This window comes from Diaphorina citri, unplaced genomic scaffold (genome assembly GCF_000475195.1).
Source record: "Diaphorina citri unplaced genomic scaffold, Diaci psyllid genome assembly version 1.1 scaffold59, whole genome shotgun sequence".
Classification (NCBI taxonomy): domain Eukaryota; kingdom Metazoa; phylum Arthropoda; class Insecta; order Hemiptera; family Psyllidae; genus Diaphorina; species Diaphorina citri.
In genome coordinates, this window is record NW_007377496.1 from 46,306 (window position 1) to 65,935 (window position 19,630).

General features: G+C 33.7%; 2 protein-coding genes across 2 annotated transcripts; one reads left to right on the forward strand and one right to left on the reverse strand.

Moving 5' to 3' along the window:
- Nucleotides 1-2,534: 2,534 nt before the first annotated feature.
- LOC103518189 lies at nt 2,535-10,717 on the forward strand. Its single transcript, XM_008483248.3, has 3 exons — nt 2,535-2,783; nt 8,304-8,505; nt 10,005-10,717. Exons 1-3 carry the CDS (start codon nt 2,588-2,590, stop codon nt 10,150-10,152), a joined length of 546 nt encoding a protein of 181 aa, XP_008481470.1. The 5' UTR covers nt 2,535-2,587; the 3' UTR covers nt 10,153-10,717.
- Nucleotides 10,718-14,151: 3,434 nt separating this feature from the next.
- LOC103518260 lies at nt 14,152-18,456 on the reverse strand. Its single transcript, XM_026829847.1, is given in 4 exon segments — nt 14,152-14,586; nt 14,815-15,283; nt 17,946-18,062; nt 18,446-18,456. Coding segments are annotated over 4 exon segments (1,032 nt in total).
- Between the last annotated feature and the right edge of the window lie 1,174 nt (nt 18,457-19,630).

The following is a 19,630-nucleotide window of genomic DNA, read 5'->3' on the forward strand; positions in this document are numbered from 1 at the left end:
ATTATGAAGCACCTTTTTTCGGTAACATTAAAAATCATTCCCTCAATAACAATAAAGACACCATAAGACTAAAAAAAAGAAGCTCTTACTCTCGTTACTTAGTTTTTAATTAAACCATAATTAATAATGCATATTAATACGCAGAGGGGAGAAAATCTTTAAATGAATATTTACTGTGGAAAAAACAACAAAAATCCGAGAGGAAAGATGAAAAAAAATCTTTTAATAAGCTGTGTTAGTGTGGTTTGACATAATAATCGTAAAACTCAACGATTATTGCACGCAATTTTGAAGTTTCCAAGAGAGGAATTCCTCATTCATTAAAATTTCATAAGGATGCTTTTGACCCTCCTTGATTTTTGATGATCAAAATGAAAGCTATAAATAAAATTTATATATCACGTCTTGGTCTGGATGTCTTCAAGATGAACTTCAGGTTTGTTGTCGTTTCCAGAGAGGTATTATTAGGTGGTTGTGCTGAAACAAATAAGTAAAAAGTTTGTGAGTAGGTAAGGCAATGTAAATTTGAATTTTCTACCAATTGTATAGAACCTGAACACAACAAAAGTCCTCTTCCCTAACCTCGCAATTCAGAATAGGTTAGGTATCTTGTAAGTACCAAATCGATTTTATATCACTAGTAACTCCTGAATGTAGGCAAAACTCTTTACATTTCTCGGTAGTATTCAACTGAGCTACTATAGTCACTGAGTCAGGTAAAATTTGTTTTGCCTTATCACTGGCAGGCAGAAGTTGGCTATACCTTGTGTGTGGATGTTTGCATATTCATCCAACATGAACAGCCTGAGATGTTGATTCTAAAGCTGTTGAGTGGGATTGTAGTGTGTAATATTCCAATTTGGTAGAAATACTCGTATTCTGTAATGCGCAAGGTAGAATGATTCTGCATACTTTCGGTAGCGTGGTAAGGTGCTCGCCTGGTAAATAGGAGGACTCTGGTTCAATCGCCTAAAAGTGGATTTTTATCCTCATTTGTTCGAGATTTTGCCTTCTTAATAATACGAGCACAAAGCTCAAAGTGTTAGCTTGTAGATGTAGAGGAAGCCTCAGGTCTATAATCTATTAAACCTCCGCTCGAGATTTTATTATCCTGATACCTACTTTATACCTACAAGGAGAAGGATGCCTACTTTATACTTACAAGGATACCTACTTTATACTTACTGATACCATTTCCAATATTACTCTCTTCTCCATTTCGCTCTTTACTCCATAGAACACCATAGAACCTCATAGATTAAAATCGGGGGAATTGAATGCTGTCCATCCTGATACCTACTTTATACCTACAAGGAGAAGGATGCCTACTTTATACTTACAAGGAGAAGGATGCCTACTTTATACTTACAAGGATGCCTATACTTTATACTTACTGATACCATTTCCAATATTACTCTCTTCTCCATTTCGCTCTTTACTCCATAGAACACCATAGAACCTCATAGATTTGTTAGATAACAATCAGTAGTATTGGTATTCTGTGGAGTCTGGATATTATAGTTATGTTTTATTCAATTAAACGTTATAGTAGATCGAAGAATATCTGTGAGCAAATCCGCAGATCAGTTAATATACTTACATTCGCTTGCATCCGATGTTTCAGGCCATAAATAAGGGTGTTTGAGATATAACTTGGCTATAAGGCACTACAAAGTTGTCAATAATAATATTTTTTTCAAATGAAAACGAAGTCACGTTTGAAAATCCCCGGCAAGTAGAACGTTAGCTGGACAGTTCAAAAGAAATAGGAGAAGAGAAAGAAAAATTCGGTGGAAAAGCTCTTTCAGGAAAACTCTGTAACATACCTAAATGGAAGAAAAAAAATCTTCGAAATAAATGACAGTCATGACACTCAACTAAGAACAATGTCAATGCACAAGTACCTCTGTATTTGTAACTAGCTCTCTATGTATTACATTCGCTTGCATCTGATGATTCAAACGATAAATAAGGGTGTTTCAGATATAACTTGGCTAAAAGGCACTACAAAGTTGTCCATAATAATAAATTTTTCAAATGAAACGAAGTCACGTTTGAAAATCCCCGGCAAGTAGAACGTTAGCTGGACAGTTCAAAAGAAATAGAAGAGAAAGAAAAATTCGGTTGAAAAGCTCTTTCAGGAAAACTCTGTAACATACCTAAATGGAAGAAAAAAATCTTCGAAATAAATGACAGTCATGACACTCAACTAAGAACAATGTCAATGCACAAGTACCTCTGTATTTGTAACATCTTCATCAGATGTTTTATCATTGGTTACCTCCCGCTGTAAGTACGCTACAGGCAGCCTTGTTCCCCAACTTAGCATGGAATCCCCATCATGACTCAACAATTCTCTACTAGCAAAACACCCACCCTTAAATGACTAGGTCAACCTCACTCCACCACTGCTAGATATGTGTCTAGGTAAACGAATATTACGAGAATCTATAACACCAACTAGTGAAGAAAGATCAGACCAAAATAAAGAATCACTTTCACTTCTCCAAGGAAGCACATGTTATGAAGTCTCGAGTAGAATTACTTAATAGTTGACTAGCAAGACAAGCAGGTGAACCTCGACATTATGCGAGCCATAAATATTATTAGTGCCATCTCGATTTTAAATTTAATTTTAATTTATTTGACCGATTTTGTGAGCATGCAGGTCACACACAAGGCCCCCTTTGAATTACCCGTGCAACTCATTGGATTTCCAGTGATCATTTTGGCTGTAAAAATGTCGAACTTTGTCAAGAAACTGGCGTACTCTTTGAATCCAAGTAAGTCCATGATTTATAATATTTTATAGTAAGTCCATTATTTTGAAGTGTCCTTTTAAAATATTTCAATAACGATTGAATTCATTTGTTTTTATTTTCAAAAAGAAAATCAGTCATATCCTGTCAGGGACTTGAAGTAAGGAAACTATTTTTGCTTGAATCAAGCGCGCCGGGAGGCGCGCGAACGTCAAGAGTTCGCAGCACCGCCCGGCCTTTATTAACACGAAACAGAATTTCATCGTTTTTCGGCTATAACATTACGAACCTACTTTGTTACACCAACTTTGGGATAGATATTGTTTCAATTGCACTAAATTTAAAAGAGATACATTTGAGATAACTTTATTATATGAAAAGTTAAATTTGCGCTTTAAAACTCCATTTGTTAATGTTCTTATTTCACACTTTCAATTATCCAATGTCATTAGTCTATTTCTAGAGTTCCTGTTCCTATAGTAATTATATCTTTAAACTTGTGATTGTTTACAATTCTATTGTTCGTTTTATTGTTGTCTGGTATAGAATGCACGTAACACTCTTGTTTGAGGTGACTATTATTATGTCACCATGATATAACAGTTAACTCCTACTTTCTTGTACTTGGGGCATTGAAATTTACTTCCAATTTACTTTACTACTTGTATCTACCAAAATGTACCTAATGTATAGGTTGCACACGGAATTCAATTCCGGGGGACTGTGGTTAGAATCCTAACTGCATCAATATGTTCATTGAAATTTACTTCCAATTTACTTTACTACTTGTACCTATCTACCAAAATGTACCTAATGTATAGGTTGCACACGGAATTCAATTCCGGGGGACTGTGGTTAGAATCCTAACTGCATCAATATGTGTTGTGTACTTTATGTAAATATTTCCTTTAAATACTTTAGAATATTTATATCAATTCCTCAATTTTTTATATCAATATTGCTTGTAAATTGTCAAATTTAATTAATTCTTACAGCAGTAACAAATAATGTAGATGTCTGCCTGTTGGAAGTCATTTCATAGTTTTACAGCCTCATGCCTAGACTGAAATTCTATTGTAAGAGTTTAACCTAATGATAACCTGTAGGATGATGTCAATCCTAATTACTTTTACATTAGCTTCAAGATACAGATGCATAATGACCTTGAAGTCCTAATGACCCCATAATATCAATATGTTTGATGGAAAAAAATACCCCTTTGTTGGATGAAGTTCAGAACTAATTTTATCTCCTCTTATTCCTTTAGTGTTTAGTGGATGTGTCAAAACTACCAAATTTTATTTCTACATGAAATAAGAGAAAAATCCTTTTTCGGAATTTTAAGGAATTCGAACACAGAAATAATATAGTTATTTGGTTCTTTACCAAAAATCATCAGATTTATGTAAGTAGGTATATATGTCATTGAAGTCACTTGTCTAGATATTGGATAGATGGATAGGTGTGTGATATTAGAGATTACCTACTGACTAATCTATTCATCGATGATGATCTATTTTTATCACGGCAGCAAAAATGAGTTCCCTCAATAGACTGCCTACAATATTTTGCTAAGTTTTATTTTGAGATTTTTTGGTTTCCAATAAATAGGGGTACAAAGAAGCAATGTGCTATCATAATATTCATGTATTTTTCACTTTAAAATAATGATTTATTACAACACACTCAAAGGCTTTTAAGCGCGTAAAGTCTTTACAATGCGTTTATTGGTATACCTACACTTGCGTTATTGCGTCAATTCACAGAATATCCTTACAAACTTACCTACATTTACTGTGTAATTGATACATTAGGTATATTTTGGTTTTCCTGACTTCTGAATAATGAGATAAAGAATAGGTTTGTTTAATTTTGAGGATTTCTTTGTGAATTTAGAAACTTTTCTGGAAGATATCTTCATGTACCTACATAATAAGAAGGTGCACATTACACATAGGGTGGAAGGTACATACATAAGAAAACACACATATGTATAGGCATTAAGTGCACCTAAAAACTAAGTAGGTACCTACCTATCATCTTGCTTCATCTCTGATTGATGCTTTTATTCACTATCACCCCCACATAAATAAGATACATAATTATTAATTACATACCTAAACCTCATTTTTTTTAAATATGATGAGAATGTTTTGATATTAGTTAAATATCTGCAGGGCAAAATGTTCTTAATGAATAAGCATTTTGATAATTTTTCATAAACAATACCCACCGTATATTATTTCATAAGTTGTACGTATACACTAAGAGGAGCAAGCATTAATCAGATGCAATACGAAATATGATGAAATTGTTGAGAAAATAAACGGGTAATTTCAGATTTTCCTTTCGGCATGTAAGAGAAGAGCTCACCTACCATCAGGTACTTAGGCGATAAAATTAAATGCCTACCAAATATCAGCTGACAGCAGTTATTTTACCAAAGTTTCCATAGTCATTAAGAAGCTTGAGTAATGAATTAAGCCAAGGTATCTTAACTACAATAAAATCCATCTTACCACGTGGTTTAATTACCGCATTGGTATACCTACACTTGCGTTATTGCGTCAATTCACAGAATATCCTTACAAACTTACCTACATTTACTGTGTAATTGATACATTAGGTATATTTTGGTTTTCCTGACTTCTGAATAATGAGGTAAAGAATATCTTTGTTTAATTTTGAGGATTTCTTTGTGAATTTAGAAACTTTTCTGGAAGATATCTTCATGTAGGTACCTACATAATAAGAAGGTGCACATTACACATAGGGTGGAAGGTACATACATATTCATCTTGCTTCATCTCTGATTGATGCTTTTATTCACCATCACCCCCACATAAATAAGATACATAATTATTAATTACATACCTAAACCTCATTTTTTTAAATATGATGAGAATGTTTTGATATTAGTTAAATATCTGCAGGGCAAAATGTTCTTAATGAATAAGCATTTTGATAATTTTTCACAAACAATATCCACCGTATATTATTTCATAAGTTGTACGTATACACTAAGAGGAGCAAGCATTAATCAGATGCAATACAAAATATGATGAAATTGTTGAGAAAATAAACGGGTAATTTCAGATTTTCCTTTCGGCATGTAAACGGAGAGCTCACCTACTATCAGGTACTTAGGCGATAAAATTAAATGCCTACCAAATATCAGCTGACAGCAGTTATTTTACCAAAGTTTCCATAGTCATTAAGAAGAGTCATAGAAAAATATAAGTATCTACCTTAGCTACTAATTAAAAGCGATGAATTCTTGCACTCAGAGCAGCAATATGTCTATTAAATATTTCAATTGTTATTCAATTTGAGCAAAACAATTATTTTGAAACAATATCTCATCCATATCAGTGGAAAGTCTGCTCTAGACACTGTTTAAATAGATCATCATTTATTGTTCCGACCTCTCAGGGTTCACCTGAAAACATTGTTCCCTACGACAGGAACATTGTTGGGATCCATCTATATGAAAATTAATATTAATTAAAAGGACATTCAAAGTCACCCGACCTGAAATTTTAATTGTTAAACTGCGTGAAATCGAAATTATAACCCGAGAGGTAGGAAGGCACCTATATGCACTCTAATTAAATCACTGTTTGTGTTTGGAATATTGAAATGTTTGCTGTAGAAGTTAGACTAGTGAGGAACCTAGAATATAAATAATTATTCATAGTCTCCTATTTCAAAATAAAAAGTCATTTCATAAAATCGGTTTTCACTGCTACAATGAGAATGAAAAGTCCTTTTCCTGCGATAGAAACAATCAATAAAAGGACTGCCGAAAGTTTGGGTTGCCAGAAAATAAAAGTATTGGGTTGATGTTGGTTAGGTTTACCTGGATATTATATGTACCTACCGAAAATTTAGCCGTAAAATAGAAGTTAGACTAGTGAGGAACCTAGAATATAAATAATTATTCATAGTCTCCTATTTCAAAACAAAATAAAAAGTCATTTCATAAAATCTGTTTTCACTGCTACAATGAGAATGAAAAGTCCTTTTCCTGCGATAGAAACAATCAATAAAAGGACTGCCGAAAGCTTGGGTTGCCAGAAAATAAAAGTATTGGGTTGATGTTGGTTAGGTTTACCTGGATATTATATGTACCTACCGAAAATTTAGCCGTAAACGGCAATTCTGTGAATAACATAGGAACTAATAACAATCAATTACAACTACAACTACATTTCATCTTCTTTGCCCTTTTCCACTTATACGGGGTCGGTGTTGTCATAATGTGACAACTAGCAATCGACTACACTACTGAATATAAAATAATGTAATATATGACATAGCAGTAATTTCAAGGTTTAACACTTTCTTACAATATTGTGGACTGAGGATTGCATTAACCCGAATTCCTAACTCTGAGACATGTTGCCACTCACGTATTTGTGCGTGTAAGACTGGTTTAGCCCGTTTGATTCTAATGTGACAACTCCGGAGACATAATTTTAATGGTTTCATTCTCCTGTTGAAAATGAAAGTGGAAAGCTAGGTACTAATGATTTTAAGTTTTGCTCGTCAGTGATAGGTTGATAAGACAATACTTTTGTCCAGTTGAACTTTGTACTGTACTTATTCTGTTTCAGTTCAAATATGTAAAGACATACTTAATATTGTAAGGGTTAATGTAATGAGTAATGACATATGAACAAACATTGTGTGGCTAGGTATATGGGTACGCTCATTTTATTGTGCAATCGTAAATGTAATTAATTAACACTGTTCCGGAGACATAATTTTAATGGTTTCATTCTCCTGTTGAAAATGAAAGTGGAAAGCTACTAATGATTTTAAGTTTTGCTCGTCAGTGATAAGTTGATAAGACAATACTTTTGTCCAGTTGAACTTTATTAGGTCTGTACTTATTCTGTTTCAGTTCCAATATGTAAAGACATACTTAATATTGTAAGGGTTAATGTAATGACATATGAACAAACATTGTGTGGCTAGGTATATGGGTACGCTCATTTTATTGTGCAATCGTAAATGTAATTAATTAACACTGGCCAAAACAATGCAAGTCAATATGCCTACTGAAAACGTATTTTCATACTTAACTTAGACATTAGACAGATGGGCAGACATTACAGACTGAAAGCTGAAGACTTACTCTCAGAATTAAAATGTAGCTATTTATCTAATAATGTTATAAACCTTGCTTTAGCTCGTTATGAAAGTTTAAACCGTTTATGATTCTTAACTACGACAGAGACTATGAATTGGCAAATGACCATTGGGCGAGGTTAAGCCAAAGTCATTTCTTACCAACCAACCCTTAGCCTAAATAATGTTATAAACCTTGCTTTAGCTCGTTATGAAAGTTTAAACCGTTTATGAATCTTAACTACGACAGAGACTATGAATTGGCAAATGACCATTGGGCGAGGTTAAGCCAAAGTCATTTCTTACCAACCAACCCTTAGCCTTAGAAAGACCTGGTTGAATTTGAGGTCAAATTTACAATTTGCCGGAAAAGAAATTCTCCTGATAAAAGCTACTTCCTCTTTCTTTCAGAAACATACATCGGAGGTGGTTCAAGGAACAAAAGACATTTAGACCTTGGGGATGTGAAAATTGACGCCGAAGATGTTGAAAAGAGACTTGCCTCTGAAATGGGCAATAACTTCTGTATCTATGAAGATATTTGCTCGGAATACGCCCTGGGCGATAGAAACTTGGCAACGAGAGCCCGAGTCAATTGGTCTTCAATATTGAAGTAAGTTGAACTTATACTGAAGTATGTAGTAAGTTGAATACTGATTACTCCTGGACCAGCGATATATCTGCAAGCAACAATTTTGATGAAATTCACAATGATGGAAGTCAACTTAAAGGGATAGGTAGATAGGTACACAAAGAGGGGTTTTTATTTAAAAGCAGTTTTGGGTCCCTTTGAGCCATCGGAGACCACGTTGGGACTCTTTTCTTGAGTGTGTTCTACTTCTACCTAAAGTCCATTGAAGACCTACTTTATGTAATGGTTAATTGTGGAGTGTGGACTTGTTGTATGGGCTTGTTTGTGTATTACATGTATATTAGGTACCTACCCACTAGTTAGATCAGCTAATTTAGGTATACCGTATACAAGACATAATTCTACTCCATGCAAAATATTACACAGTATTTTGCAAAAGCTAAACTGTCGAACTAAACCAAGTGATTATTTTGCATGTAGACTGGTGCTTTGACTAATTAGTTGGCTATTGACAATATTCTCTCGCCTTGAAGTGTGGTTTTGCGTAATATTTTATCTTCATAATATTGAACGGTCTGCTAACCTCAGATAAGTTTTATCCTGAGGAAGAAGTTTGTGGAATTTGACGTCGTTCATCCTGCTGATCTTTATTTACATCCGTATTAGAGCTTATAGGTAATCCGTATATTGAGCTTATAGATACATCCGTATATTGAGCTTAAAGCAGATATCCTTGTATTTAAAAAACTTATTACTAAGAGAGTTATGTGTACGAAGGTGTCAGACTTAGCGACTTTTTACCCATTAAAACGCCAGGCTAGTATGGACTACTGAAAGAAAAGACTTGACCACAACCTATGTAAATATCACTGCTTTCACAGACCAATTTTTTTGATGGTTGGAATATTGAACGGTCTGCTAACCTCAGATAAGTTTTATCCTGAGGAAGAATTATGTGAGGAAGAAGTTTGTGGAATTTGACGTTGTTAGAGCTTATAGATACATCCGTATTTAGAGCTTAAAGCAGATATCCTTGTATTTAAAAAACTTATTACTAAGAGAGTTATGTGTACGAAGGTGTCAGACTTAGTGACTTTTTACCCATTAAAACAATCGCTAGGCTAGTATGGACTACTGAAAGAAAAGACTTGACCACAACCTATGTAAATATCACTGCTTTCACAGACCAATTTTTTTGATGGTTGGTTGGGAACTTGACCATTTTTTCAGTAGGTAAATGTTTTTAAGGGCCTTTCCTCAGTTTTGTTATTGCCTTGAAACTTAAATGAAAATTCATACAATACACAACTTTCGTTCCTGTATTTCAGAGATTACACGCGAGTGCCTGTGGACAAGCAACAATACTATCTCCTGAGCGTTTTTCTCGGGGACATTGTTGGATCTCAAGAACTTTGCCACGACCTGAAGCGCAGGGGTAGGGGCTGCCCTGCTTTGACGTTATTGCCTTGAAACCCTAATGAAAATTCATACAATACACAACTTTCGTTCCTGTATTTCAGAGACTACACGCGAGTGCCTGTGGACAAGCAACAATACTACCTCCTGAGCGTTTTTCTCGGGGACATTGTTGGATCTCAAGAACTTTGCCACGACCTGAAGCGCAGGGGTAGGGGCTGCCCTGCTTTGAAGAAGAAGAAAGTACGGTGAAACTTTCGTTCATTGTCGAGAGCGCGCCAAATTCAAAATCAAAAGAGATCTTCTCATTTAGGATTAGGAAATAGATTCGTTGGTGGTGATCTGACAAAGGGTATTCTAGTTGTTAATGTAAATTGTTGACGATTTTAATTTATTTATTAAGGAGCGTGGTAGGGCTCCGGCCCGCCAAGTTGAGAAAGTTTGAACGCGTTCCCCATTGGTTATAAAGGGTGTCCCAATAAGAACGCAAGATTTGAAAGGGTCATTATTTTGTTATGACTTGTTTTATCTACCGCAATCTTTAACATATAGATTGTAAACATATCAAATTTAGTCACCATGGAGTCCTAAACTGTTCAACAACACATTAACCTCACCTTCCACTTTTCACTAAGTATTGAGATGGACTTTGATAAATGTGATGTGATAACTTCAAAAAATTTAAAATGTGACATATCTACTGCTTTAACATAGACATAGCTTTTATTTAACTCCTTCTTAAACTGACCAAAGTTGTATTTTTCCAAATCTTTTTTCCAGTTTTTAAAATTAAGTAGAATACGATAGATAAATTTACTCTTTATTGGTTGTAAGATTCGACCTTCCCCTTTACCAATTTTAATACCCTGTGTTCAAGGTGTTAATATCGTACTAATAACATCCAGAGGAAAGGAGAAAAGATGAGGTGAAACTCATACCTACTGTAGAATACAACTTTACATTTTATTTATTATCTTTTTAAGCTTTTTTTTTATATTTAATATAATATTTTGACATTATTAAATTCCTGTGCTCAATTGAATAACAGAAAGTATGAGAGCACAACAATAGGCCTGAAAAAGAGAAGAAGAAGAAAAAAAAAATCACATCGTATTGACATGGGACATGCCTATTGTTTGAATGGCAAAGTACCTCCTGAAAGCTTAGGGTTTATTTAAAATCGAGGCAAAAGTTTTTCGTTCTCATACATGCTAAGTTAAGCTAAAGCCTTAACGGTGCTGTGTCTAGATACTACATAGATACTCACTTTCCTCCAAAGACAAGAACATTGTACATATGTACCTACAGAAATACGGATACAACCCTATAGAATAGTTAAGTACCTACTTCTTTATCTAAAATGACTTCCTCAAATGAATGATAACTGTCGACAAAGGCACAATAAGGTCTCTTTCCAACAGTGGGTAGGTACCTATCTTTATAATAAATAACTCTATAATAACATTTTCCAAAGACAAGAACAATGTAAATATTCTTTCCATACGTAATAAACATGTTGCTATTTGCTCCTTTATCTTATTGTTAAGAATAAAGGGAAAAAATGTCTTTCCTGGTGATTGTAAAAAAAGAAAATGTTGGAAAATAAAAGAATAACTTCAAAGGGAAAAAATAATTAAAAGTAATATATAGATTTCAGGAAACTTACTTTATGTGACAATAGCAAGCTTTCTACAAGGACAAGATGAAATCAAAATTCTACCCCAACCTAGCAGGGAATTTTCTTATTTGATGAAAATACTTTAAACTTGGATTGTTTTTTAATACCTAATAAATTATAATTAATAACAAATAGGTAGGTAAATAAACATACACTTGAATCATGATGTCAATCTATTGATTCTGAAGATCACGATCCAAATGTTGCACATTGCATACTTACAATATTATCAGCAATGTATCGTGAATTATTTCATCGAACAGAAATTTTTGAAGTGGCCAGACCATAGCACTCAGAAATCTCGGTCTTCCCTCTAATTTCTAATAAAAAGTACAAACTGTTACTGTCTACTGTGCACTTAGATACCGACCAAATTGTGGAAAAATCATCATAATAATAATTAGTATAACATAAACTCTTCCCACTCTAAGTAGAGCCAGTAAAACTTGAGTTTTTCATATACTTTATATGAGGATTACTTTCTTTCTGCTGAGAGTATTGACATTGTACTAGAAGAATATACATGTCTCCTCTTCTTTACTGAAGGGTAATAAATTATAATTAATAACAAATAGGTAGGTAGGTAAATAAACATACACTTGAATCATGATGTCAATCTATTGATTCTGAAGATCACGATCCAAATGTTGCACATTGCATACTTACAATATTATCAGCAATGTATCGTGAATTATTAATTTCATCGAACAGAAATTTTTGAAGTGGCCAGACCATAGCACTCAGAAATCTCGGTCTTCCCTCTAATAAAAGTACAAACTGTTAATGTCTACTGTGCACTTAGATACCGACCAAAATTGTGGACAAATCATCATAATAATTAGTATAACATAAGCTCTTCCCAATCTAAGTAGAGCCAGTAAAACTTGAGTTTTTCATACTTTATATGAGGATTACTTTCTTTCTGCTGAGAGTATTGACATTGTACTAGAAGAATATACATGTCTCCTCTTCTTTACTGAAGGACAAATTTCCTATGAAGGTTCACCTGCATTTCATTGAAGAGCTGAGAAAAAATTCCTGAAATTTTCAATACGAGGAATCTGGCGTCTCCACTACCCAATGGTGGATGTGTCACCCTAACATAATCATGTTTCAAATGACCATAAATTAAGTTTTTCTTTTCTTTCAAAAGAAGTCTTGAATTTAATGTTTTCAATTTTGCATTCCAATAAATAAAATAAATTTTGACTTTGTTGGAAAACTAAGGCGATGTAAGACGTTGGTCCTAATCATTTTTCAAATGTCCATAAATTGAGTTTTTCTTTTCTTTCAAAAGAAGGCTTGAATTTAATGTTTTCAATTTTGCATTCCAATAAATAAAATAAATTTTGACTTTGTTGGAAAACTAAGGCGATGTAAGACGTTGGTACCTACTCTATAATTTGAGGTTTGTTAGATTTCCTGAAATGTGGAAATCTTCAAGATCTGAAGAGGTTCTTATATTTACTTATCAACATACTTGATGTAGAAAATAAAGAAAAGAGGAAGAGCAGAAGAAAGGAAAAAAAGAGATCAAACTTCTTTCCTTTTAAAAATGTCTCTTTTATATTTAATTTATTTTTTTCAAACAATATCTTTATTTACATTAAGAAAAGTTGTACAATGTGGTAGGTAGGTATGTGGTATTTTGTATAAAAAAGTATTAGTATCCTACAGGACAGGAGTGAAATTTGTTCTTGAAGATGCCTAGTTTATTGATTACCATTATCATTGCACAAATCGTAGTGCTTGGTCATTACCCAACCTTGAAAGGTAACTTTCTTTAAAAAGCCTTTTATGTAAATTTTTGAAATGTGTTTTAATATCATACAAAATAAATAAATTTTGTACATTGTTTTGAACAATAATAACTATGTATGTACTGTACCTACTCTAAGTGGGTACCTACAAATTGAAAGAATAAAATCATTTACAATAAAATTAGTATACAAAATTACTTCTGAAATTAACATAATTTCAAAAAATACAAAATATAATCATGGAGTCCTAAACTGTTCAACAACACATTAACCTTACCTCCATTAAGTATTGAAATGGACTTTGATAAATGTGATGTGATATATCTCCTGCTATAACATAGACATAGCTTTTATTTAACTCCTTCTCAAGCTGACCAAAGTTGTATTTTTCCAAATCTTTTTTCCAGTTTTTAAAATTAAGTAGAATACGATAGATAAATTTACTCTTTATTGGTTGTGGTGGGTATACCTATAAATTGAAAGAATAAAATCATTTACAATAAAATTAGTATACAAAATTACTTCTGAAATTAACATAATTTCAAAAAATACAAAATATAAATTTACAATGAAATTTACAAAATCTTCTCCAAAATATCCAAGATTTGTTTTTTCTCAAGGAAAAACCACCTTCTTTATCTGTCTTTTACTATGTTTGTTATAATAATCAGGTTCATTTTCATTTACAAACCTCACTTTGTTTACGGACTCCAGAAGTGGTTCTTCCCTATCTTTCCTCACAACATAATTCCCGTACTTGTCAACATCCAGGATCAAAGTGCCCGTTCCTGTTTTGTCCGGGAATGTCATCGCTTACTTCTTTATCTGTCTTTTACTATGTTTGTTAGAATAATCAGGTTCATTTTCATTTACAAACCTCACTTTGTTTACAGACTCCAGAAGTGGTTCTTCTCTATCTTTCCTCACAACATAATTCCCGTACTTGTCAACATCCAGGATCAAAGTGCCCGTTCCTGTTTTGTCCGGGAATGTCATCGCTTTGGGTCTCCGATAATTAAAAGATTGTTGGAATTGACCACCATATTCCTCACTTGGAAAAATAAATGTATGGGAGTTCTGAGATTCCGACGGGAAAAACATATGATTTGTGTTCGTGTGGCTGACTTCTGGACCTTCAAGTTCTTGGAATTTCAGCTTCTTTCCTCCTCTATGTGGCGAAATATCTGTGCTTGCGACAGAATGAAAATTTCCTTCAGATCCAGAACTAGGTGTTCGTGTGGCTGACTTCTGGACCTTCAAATTCTTGGAATTTCAGCTTCTTTCCTCCTCTATGTGGCGAAATATCTGTGCTTGCGACAGAATGAAAATTTCCTTCAGATCCAGAACTAAAATCATATGGAGGCAGAGTATCGAATGTTACTTTGTTGTTAGTTTCTTTTCCATACAGAATCCGAGGCTCTTTATAGTACTCGTAGTTCTGATTCTTATCAGCATATTGCGAAGGTAATTTCTTGCTGTTTTCTGTGTCGTAGAGTTTGGTGAATTTTTTAAACTTTCTGTAGGGTTGTTTGTTGTAGAATCCTTATAGTACTCGTAGTTCTGATTCTTATCAGCGTATTGCGAAGGTAATTTCTTGCTGTTTTCTGTGTCGTAGAGTTTGGTGAATTTTTTAAACTTTCTGTAGGGTTGTTTGTTGTAGAATCCATTTTGCTGGTTCCCGAAACTTCCTTGCAGATTACTCTGGTAATTATTCTGATAGAAAGGAGCATACTGGGGGATGTGGGGAAGTTGTTGATTGAAGAAGCGGAAAAATCCGCCGTTGTGATTGTTCAAGTAGTCCACCAGTTGGTCAGGGTTGCGAGGACAGAGGGGATATGCTGTCAGACATTGGCGGGAGTCACCACGAGCGGTATAACCCAGGAGGGCAGCACGTCCGAATACCAGAATAGGGGACTCATCCACGAAGTTCAGAACCGTGAGAATCCTGCGAAATAAGGTTCATTTTGTCTTGACTTGAGACTGATCTAAGAACGATCATTCTTGTTCATAAATACGAGTGTTAGTGTAATGCCTAATTGCCAACTTGATGATGGGAAGTGTCACATGGAAATTGTAACCATGTACTTATACTTACCTATTAGTATTTTAGTCACACACAGATTATACAAATAAAAAATTCTCTGTCCGAATAAATCCTAAATCAACGTGTTTTTTAGATCTTCCCTTGCCCCTCCAAAAAAGAAGAAGTTTTTCCGGGTTCAGATCAGAAGAGAAAAAATCGTGAGTTTCACTTTTTAATAGAATTATTTTTTATACGAAAATAATAAATGAATAAAAAAACACAAGACGGATGATAAAATTGATGATCTTTTTTTTAGATTTACTAGCCCTTAAGATTTTGGACTCAAATATTTTTAGGGTTACTTCCTGGTGTTCTTTCGTTGAAATAGACCCTGAATAACAAGTTGAGAAGTACACTTCTTCTCCATCTGATGTGGAAAATAGATTGGTATTACTCACCGGGCACTTACTGAATTTGAGTACGAGTAATAGGAGCATTTTAATCTTTCATTTTGTATCAATTTTCAGATCTTCATTTGCCTATTTGAAAGACTTTGTGAAAAAATATTTTATCTAAAGTTCAAAATTAAGAGAGTTCCTGTATAAAAAGCTCAGATAGTACTATGAAAGGGAAACAGTCTTTCCCTACAGTTCATATAAAGAATAATGAAATTTCGAGGTATTGTTATTTCATGGTAAGGAAATAATGGTTGAAGTGATTAAGATTTTGCAAGGAGAAGAAATGTATCCAGACCAAGAATAAGAAGGTGGAAAAGAAGAAGAAGAGGCAAAGGCTCTAGAAAATGAGGAATTGTAGATGAGTAAGCTTTGCTAATGACAAGTTGAGAAGTACACTTCTTCTCCATCTGATGTGGAAAATAGATTGGTATTACTCACCGGGCACTTACTGAATTTGAGTACGAGTAATAGGAGCATTTTAATCTTTCATTTTGTATCAATTTTCAGATCTTCATTTGCCTATTTGAAAGACTTTGTGAAAAAATATTTTATCTAAAGTTCAAAATTAAGAGAGTTCCTGTATAAAAAGCTCAGATAGTACTATGAAAGGGAAACAGTCTTTCCCTACAGTTCATATAAAGAATAATGAAATTTCGAGGTATTGTTATTTCATGGTAAGGAAATAATGGTTGAAGTGATTAAGATTTTGCAAGGAGAAGAAATGTATCCAGACCAAGAATAAGAAGGTGGAAAAGAAGAAGAAGAGGCAAAGGCTCTAGAAAATGAGGAATTGTAGATGAGTAAGCTTTGCTAATGAAGTTGACAAGGCTTGGATACAATGGAGATTTATTCATTGCTAAAGTTGAACTTTTTCCTACCACTCTCTAGGTTAACCTTGTATTGTATAGAGTTTGTGATAGGCATATACCTGAAAGTCTGGAATAAGCGAATAAGGGGAAAATCCGAAATCAGTAGTATTAACTGAAATTGAAATGTTGTTTTAATTGATATGGAATTCAAATTGTTAGATGGAATTAATCTATTTCCTACGAAAAGAAGACCTACGTAAAGGGAAATGATTGTATCCAGAATTTAATAGCCTAAATAAATTAGTACCTAGGTATTAAGTGGTTACTACCGTTTCCGTTAGATTTGGATTTCCCAGGTAAATTGTTCAATTGGATGATGAATTCCAAGTAAATTTCGCAGACTAGATTATGATAGCCCCAGCAAAATTTTCCTAGAAATTGTTTTCCATGTTAATTTCTGTTTTGTGTTGCAAACTTCAGAGTTACAGATTACAGCTATGACAGGAATTTACTAATCTTGTTTATTCAATGTGAAAATTCTATTGATTTTTTTTTATGTTTGCTCTTGTTTTCTAGGTATTACTCTGATGTGTGTTTTTAGGTTGTTACTGGGATTCGAACGTCAGTCATCTGGATTACAAGTGTATCATTTTCAGGCCTGCTGTAGAAGGGCTAATCGGGGTAGCGTCAGTATGTTAATGTGGTATTTGTAAGATAACTTCAGATGTCAACGAGAAGATTAATGGGAAAACGTGAAAACTTTATTCCTTCGGGGACTTGGAGGTATTGTTTTGCGAGGATTCCATTCCCCCGTTCCCCTACATTCCACTTCCCTCGTTGTATTGTACCTTCCCGTACAATATTTAATTTGTAGTTTTGTACACTTTGGTTTTTTCATATACTTTGAAATTAGCATATCTGTACACTGCACAGAGTAGGCACATCATAGATACATACTTGAGTAATGAATTAAGCCAAGGTATCTTAACTACAATAAAATCCATCTTACCACGTGGTTTAATTACCGCATTGGTATACTCACCTCCTCAAAACCATGAATATGATTATAACCCGAAGTGAAGAGCACCTAGCTATAAACTGCTAACGTAACTTAGAAAATTCCCCACTAGTATTGTAATTATTTATGTAATATATATATGGATTTTGTCATAACTTTCGCCGTTTAAAAAATCCCACGTAGTTCCAACAATGTGTAGGTTTGTTATGTTGTAAAAAAATTCACATCGTATTGACATGGGACATACCTATTGTTTGAATGGCAAAGTACCTCCTGAAAGCTTAGGGTTTATTTAAAATCGAGGCAAAAGTTTTTCGTTCTCTTACATACTAAGCTAAGCTAAAGCCTTAACGATGCTGTGTCTAGATACTACATAGATACTCACTTTCCTCCAAAGACAAGAACATTGTATGTACCTACAGAAATACGGATACAATCCTATAGAATATATATGAATATATACAATCCTACATATTGAAACAATCCTACAAAAGTTCATAAAAAAACTTTCAGTACCTATAGAATAGTTAAGTACCTACTTCTTTATCTAAAATGACTTCCTCGAATGAATGATAACTGTCGACAAAGGCACAATAAGGTCTCTTTCCAACAGTGGGTAGGTACCTATCTTTATAATAAATAACTCTATAATCCCATTTAGAATCCCATACATAGAAGAATCCCATACAAAACCTCACTAGAAGAAGAGACATGCAAATAAAAATTACTAAAATATACAAAAACGTATGTTTCAGCAAATTACAAATAGGTACCTATACGTATTAGTGATTGCCCTTACAAACAATTCATGAGTGATCTCTTTTTAGGGGACTTACTCACCTATGCAAAAACGTAGATATACCTATTTTGAAAAACAATTCACCAGTAGAACAAAGAAAGTAAAAATAGTAGTATAGACAACTAAGATAAAAGTGTCTTCATTGTTGTCGGAGAAATGAGTTCAAGGTAGTTTTGAGTATAGATTTGGTGATACATAGGTATCTGAGATTGAAATGAGTTCATCACCGTTCATGACACCTCTGACAATGACGGTGGAGATTTCTAACTCTTCTTCAGTAGATTCACTTCTGTCAAAGATTGTATGATTTCAAAAGTAGAATGAACATTGAACACCTAGGACATCTTTCGCGAATATACCTATTTTCTACTTTCCTGTTTTCTAAATAGTAGGTACTTTCGATTTTAAATTAATTTATCAATTTCTACGTTTCTTTATCCTTTTTATCGACTTAAATCAATCCACTTCAGGACAAACTTTGAAGTTGTACTTTTTGAAACAATTCACCTGTCCAGGTACACTCTTATTGTTTCGAAATAATGGGACTTTTTGTTATCACACGTAAAAAAATTGGCAATCATTAAAGTTGGGAACGGCAAGTCTGATCGGAGTATTATGGATGTTTTAAGACTAGGAGGACATTAGGTACCATCGAACTGGGTGTCAGGTCAGGCTTTATTATTAATTTGCAATGGTTATTATGAATGACAAATACACAAAAAAGCTGAAGAATTTGACCTCACTAGAAGAAGAGACATGCAAATAAAAATTACTAAAATATACAAAAACCGATGTTTCAGCAAATTACAAATAGGTATACGTATTAGTGATTGCCCTTACAAAAAATTCATGAGTGATCTTTTTTTAGGGGACTTACTCACCTATGCAAAAACGTAGATATACCTATTTTGAAAAACAATTCAACAGTAGAACAAAGAAAGTAATAATAGTAGTATAGACAACCAAGATAAAAGTGCCTTCATTGTTGTCGAAGAAATGAGTTCAAGGTAGTTTTGAGTATAGATTTGGTGATACATAGGTATCTGAGATTGAAATGAGTTCATCACCGTTCATGACACCTCTGACAATGACGGTGGAGATTTCTAACTCTTCTTCAGTAGATTCACTTCTGTCAAAGATTGTATGATTTCAAAAGTAGAATGAACATTGAACACCTAGGACATC